Source organism: Polistes canadensis, unplaced genomic scaffold (genome assembly GCF_001313835.1).
Source record: "Polistes canadensis isolate GaletaPanama2010 unplaced genomic scaffold, ASM131383v1 scaffold_139, whole genome shotgun sequence".
NCBI classification, from domain to species: Eukaryota; Metazoa; Arthropoda; class Insecta; order Hymenoptera; family Vespidae; genus Polistes; species Polistes canadensis.
The window spans coordinates 308,552-312,464 of record NW_014569686.1 but is presented as its reverse complement, the minus strand read 5'-3'; the positions used below and the strand labels follow the sequence as shown (position 1 = coordinate 312,464).

General features: G+C 27.9%; 1 protein-coding gene across 1 annotated transcript in view; it reads right to left on the bottom strand.

Annotated features, from left to right (window-relative positions):
* Positions 1-726: 726 nt before the first annotated feature.
* LOC106788434 (calcium/calmodulin-dependent protein kinase type 1) overlaps positions 727-3,913 on the bottom strand; it is an 8,145-nt gene continuing 4,958 nt past the window's right edge. The window contains exons 3-8 of the mRNA XM_014751682.1: positions 3,276-3,350; positions 2,928-3,190; positions 2,706-2,846; positions 1,850-1,976; positions 1,191-1,278; positions 727-1,095 (exon numbers count right to left, since the gene is read on the bottom strand). Coding sequence (XP_014607168.1) covers positions 910-1,095; positions 1,191-1,278; positions 1,850-1,976; positions 2,706-2,846; positions 2,928-3,190; positions 3,276-3,350 — 880 coding nt within the window. The 3' untranslated portion in view covers positions 727-909. The remainder of the gene's footprint in view (positions 1,096-1,190; positions 1,279-1,849; positions 1,977-2,705; positions 2,847-2,927; positions 3,191-3,275; positions 3,351-3,913) is intronic.

Below are 3,913 nucleotides of genomic sequence, written 5' to 3'. Positions count from 1 at the left end.
ATTAATTTTGTTTTGTTTAGCATTAATATTATCAAGATATTTTGAATACAAATAAACATTTTCAATAACTTCCTTAATCAACAATGTGATGTCAATGAAATATTATATTTTATCTTATTTTATAGAATATTTTAAAATTCATTTGTTCTAAGATATTTATTTATCCTTATACTTTAGATCAAAAGGCCTAATTATAAGAGTTAATTAAATTGTCTTACATTAAAGAGAAAAAAACAAAACACATAAATACATGTTTTCTTAATTTGTAACCATCGAAGACGAATTAAGTTGTTTACGAATTTTTCATTTTCTTGAGTAATTAAACAAAATAGTTGAAAATCATTTGTGTATCTTATTTTTATTAAAAAATTATTATATGTCCTCAGACATTTATTTTTCTTTTTATAATTCTACGATATTAGTTTTAATCAAAATAAATTTCATACATCTATTAGTTTATCGTACATAAAAAAAATAAGAAAAAAAAGGCAAGACATATTATCAGAAAACGTGTGTGTGATTCATCGTGCAATCCACTAAAATTTGTGTACTATACATAATCAGCATTTAACTATGTCATAGGAAATTGTAATAAAGCATTTTTAGCTTAAGATAATGTAGCTTTTTCAACACTTTGTAAATAATGTAATTACAAAGCATTAGATTTCATTGACATTAACTTCTAGAGAATGTTTAGCAGTGAGATTCAACATTTTTTATATTTCCTTTGCTTCCTAAGATACGAGACATTAACTCGAAAAAGAGTAGAGAGGGCAATGCGTGTACTGCCCCATAATTTAAAGCGCTTGCTGCGTAAGTATAATGGAGAGCTAGGAGTAAGTGGAATGGGAGGAGAGGTCGGCAAAGCCATCAAGTTTGGTGTGGACAATGATGGCTCAAACGTTTCCTTCAATTGAAGTTGTTTGGAGATTCCATTGATCTGTGCTGATGGTTGCTGGGATTGGTTTGCAATTGATCGGGACACGGCGTGAGGCTGCCGGTGCAGGGGCCTGATCCTGGGCCCTGTTGTTGCTGACCGCTGTTGAGTGCCAATCTCTGCATCTGACGTATGACCGTGGTAGCATGATATGCTTGCTGGAACCATGAGAGAAGTGGGAGACTTTCCTACGGAGCCTGGTAAGCAAATATATGCGCAATCAGGAATTTGCTAATCGTATACCCATACTAACCTTCCACTTCGATTTGGCAAAGTTCTTTTTAAGTTGTTCAGATACAGTACCATGGATATTTTTATTGCTAGCTGCGTTTCCAGAAATCCTAGAAAAAAATTAATTATACGTGTGTTAAATTAGATGAAATATATTTAAATATATTTTAAACTAATATTAAAATGTGTGTGTGTGTGTGTTTTATGTTATGTGATTAGAAAAAATTTGATAATGACAGAATCTTATTTAGTAGGATAGTTAGATCTAAATTATTATTTTTATGTGATATTTTTTGATAATTATCATTTTTCTAATTTGTTCCTTTTTTATTTTTCATTTGTATATCAAAACTAAAAGCTTTTGAGGACATTATTATTAAATGATTATTAATTACAAGTCATCACAGGGAATGGAATTTCTTTACTTACTTAATTGATATTAATTACATATTATTTGATATCAATTGTATTTCTGCAATACTCTCCTTTATAAAGTTGATATATGTGTTTAACATATTCTTAATTAATATCTGCAGTTATATTATAATTTGTATCATAGAAAATATAAAATTGTTTTAAAAGTTTAATAAATATTTCATTTTTTTTTTAATTAGTTTAAAAAAATGTACTTTATTTTAAAGGTTTTATTTTAAAGAGAAAATGATTAATTAATATTCTTACCAAGGGTGTGCTAGGGCCTGTTTGCACGTATAGCGTTGCTCAACATTGACGCACATCAACTTGTGTATGAAATCCTTAGCTGAATCACTGATATCGTCCCAGTATGGTGAATCAAATTCAAATTCACCTATAACAGTCTGATTAGCTCCTTGCTATAGAGTAGACGATTTTGTGACAGTATAAGTAGAGCAAATGTATAATTTGTAAGGGAAAAAGAAAGATAAATTTGAAAAACCAAAAAAAAGCCGAAAAATAAAAATAAAAGATATTGTTTATCTTGAGTTCCTCATAATTAGTGTCCGTACGATTCCTGGTTATTTATAATTTAATGTTTTGTTCATTTATTTCGATTAATGAAAAAATGCTACTATGTGACAAATTAGTCCTTGGAGATATATCATTCTAACATGAAATATTTGTAATATGAACAAGCACAGTACTATAGATCCACATGTGTATTATTCTGTATTATCATACACTTGTGTATTATAGTATTTACTATACGTGATTTAAAGCTGTTAATTCTAACAGAATTGAACGATAAAATGTTTCTTCATTATGGAAACATTTGTAAGTAGATAATGAGCACTCGTTCATCAAAGGGATAATAATAATTAACGATCAAATATAAGGACTCAGACGCACACAGAAATTTCATTACTTACTACGCTATGTATGTACTAATGCTGCATACGAAAACTAAAATAGTACCTTAAAAATGAAAATTTCAAATTAATGTATTACTTCATGTGCTTGTCAGTCCTAAATGTTACAATTAATCTGAATATCTGATGATATTGTCTCTTCTCCGTTGTCTAAAAATAATAAGTATATGTATACATTAACTTTTTATTACCTTTCAGAATCTGTGCAAAGAGATTGGCATCGTTTTCATCATAAAATGGAGGGTATCCACATAAGAGAATATAAGAGATGACACCTATACTCCAAACATCAACTGCTTTGCCATATGGCTTCTGAGCGAGTACTTCAGGAGCTAGAAATAATAGTTTTAATAATAAATTTTTGTAGAAATTAAAAAAGAAAATATAAATGAAATTATATTTTATTTACACACCAACATATCCTGGTGTACCACAGGCGGTGGCCATTATTCCTGAATCTTCCATCTTAGACAAACCAAAATCACTAATCATAATTTTACTATCTTCATCTGGACTATAATATAAGAGATTCTCTGGTTTAAGATCTCTGTGAACGACACCTTGTTCATGCATATAATCAACTGCTTCTAAAACTTGTCTTATTAAACCTGAGGCATCTTTCTCTGTATAGGAACCTTTTTCAACTATTCTGTCGAAAAGCTCGCCACCGGTAACCCTGTAATAAAAAATTAATATAATTTTTATATATATGTAGATTATCGATATTAAACGTAAATGTTATTGCAATGTTCAAAACTTACAACTCCATAACTAAGTACACTTTAAGCTTGTCTTCATAAGTTTCCAATAGCTGTACAATATTAGGATGTGTTAGCCTGTAACACACACACACAATCATATTTAATTTCATTTAATCTCTTATAGAAAATGTTTTTCTTATACATTTTAAATATTCTGTTTAAATATAGTTTTTATCTTTTTTTTATTATATAAATATTTTTATAATGATTACAAGATTTCAAGAATACAATATATTTTAATCATCTTAACACACATAACAGTTTTTATTTTAATATAATAAAAGTCTATTAGCAAATTTCAATTCTTTAACAATTTATTATTGAACTGAAGATATATTAATACTTAACTATAATTATTGTATTTTTAATAAAATAGATATAAATATTGTTCATCACATCACATGCTGTATTAAAGCCGTTGATATTACTCTCCCAAAATTTGATATGAGCAGTTTAACAAAATACTACTTGTTAGCAAAGCGAAAAAACCTTGTTTATATATAATATATATGTATGTACAGGATACTAAAAAATAAATAAAGGCCACAAAATACAGCAAACAATTGTAGCATATAAAAAGGAAAAAGCACTAACAACATTAATAACAATTATCAATATATATATATATATATTATATA